Source organism: Propithecus coquereli, unplaced genomic scaffold (assembly GCF_000956105.1).
Source record: "Propithecus coquereli isolate 6110/MARCELLA unplaced genomic scaffold, Pcoq_1.0 Scaffold179, whole genome shotgun sequence".
Classification (NCBI taxonomy): Eukaryota; Metazoa; Chordata; class Mammalia; order Primates; family Indriidae; genus Propithecus; species Propithecus coquereli.
The window spans coordinates 1903237-1903869 of record NW_012142634.1 but is presented as its reverse complement, the minus strand read 5'-3'; the positions used below and the strand labels follow the sequence as shown (position 1 = coordinate 1903869).

Genomic DNA, 633 nt, shown 5'->3' with positions numbered 1-633 from the left:
GGAGGTGACCGGTGTCAGGGCCGGGTGGAGGTCCTGTACCGAGGCTCCTGGGGCACCGTGTGTGACGACGCCTGGGATACAAACGACGCCAACGTGGTCTGCAGGCAGATGGGCTGTGGCTGGGCCACGGCGGCCCCAGGAAGTGCCCGGTTTGGCCAGGGCTCAGGGCCCATTGTCCTGGATGACGTGAGCTGCTCAGGGCACGAGTCCTACCTGTGGAGCTGCCCGCACAGAGGCTGGCTGTCCCACAACTGTGCCCATAGTGAGGACGCTGGTGTCATCTGCTCAGGTGGGCATGGAATATCACTGGGTCTCATTCGTGGGACAGACTATATTCAGAGAAATATAGTTTGTCACCTCAGAGGCCCACCCCCAGACCTGTCAAGGTTACTTGGAAGCCCTGGAGATGACCTGGGACAGCTGGCCTGGAGGTGTAATGTCCGGGTCCCTAGCGAAGGAAAAAGACTGGTCTGTTCATGTCCCCCCACAGCGAGCAGTGGCCGGCATTGGCTTGGAGGTGACTGGCCACCGGCCTTCAGAGCCAGGGTCGAGCTAACTGAGGGCAGAACAATGAGCCTTTCGTTTGGAACAGGAACATCCACCCACCTCCCACCCCCAATAGTACCTGAGGCT

General features: G+C 60.3%; 1 protein-coding gene across 1 annotated transcript in view; it reads left to right on the top strand.

Moving 5' to 3' along the window:
* Positions 1–633, top strand: part of DMBT1 (deleted in malignant brain tumors 1) — an 83852-nt gene that overhangs the window by 40609 nt on the left and 42610 nt on the right. Inside the window, exon 10 of the mRNA XM_012642378.1 lies at positions 5–289. Coding sequence (XP_012497832.1) covers positions 5–289 — 285 coding nt within the window. The remainder of the gene's footprint in view (positions 1–4; positions 290–633) is intronic.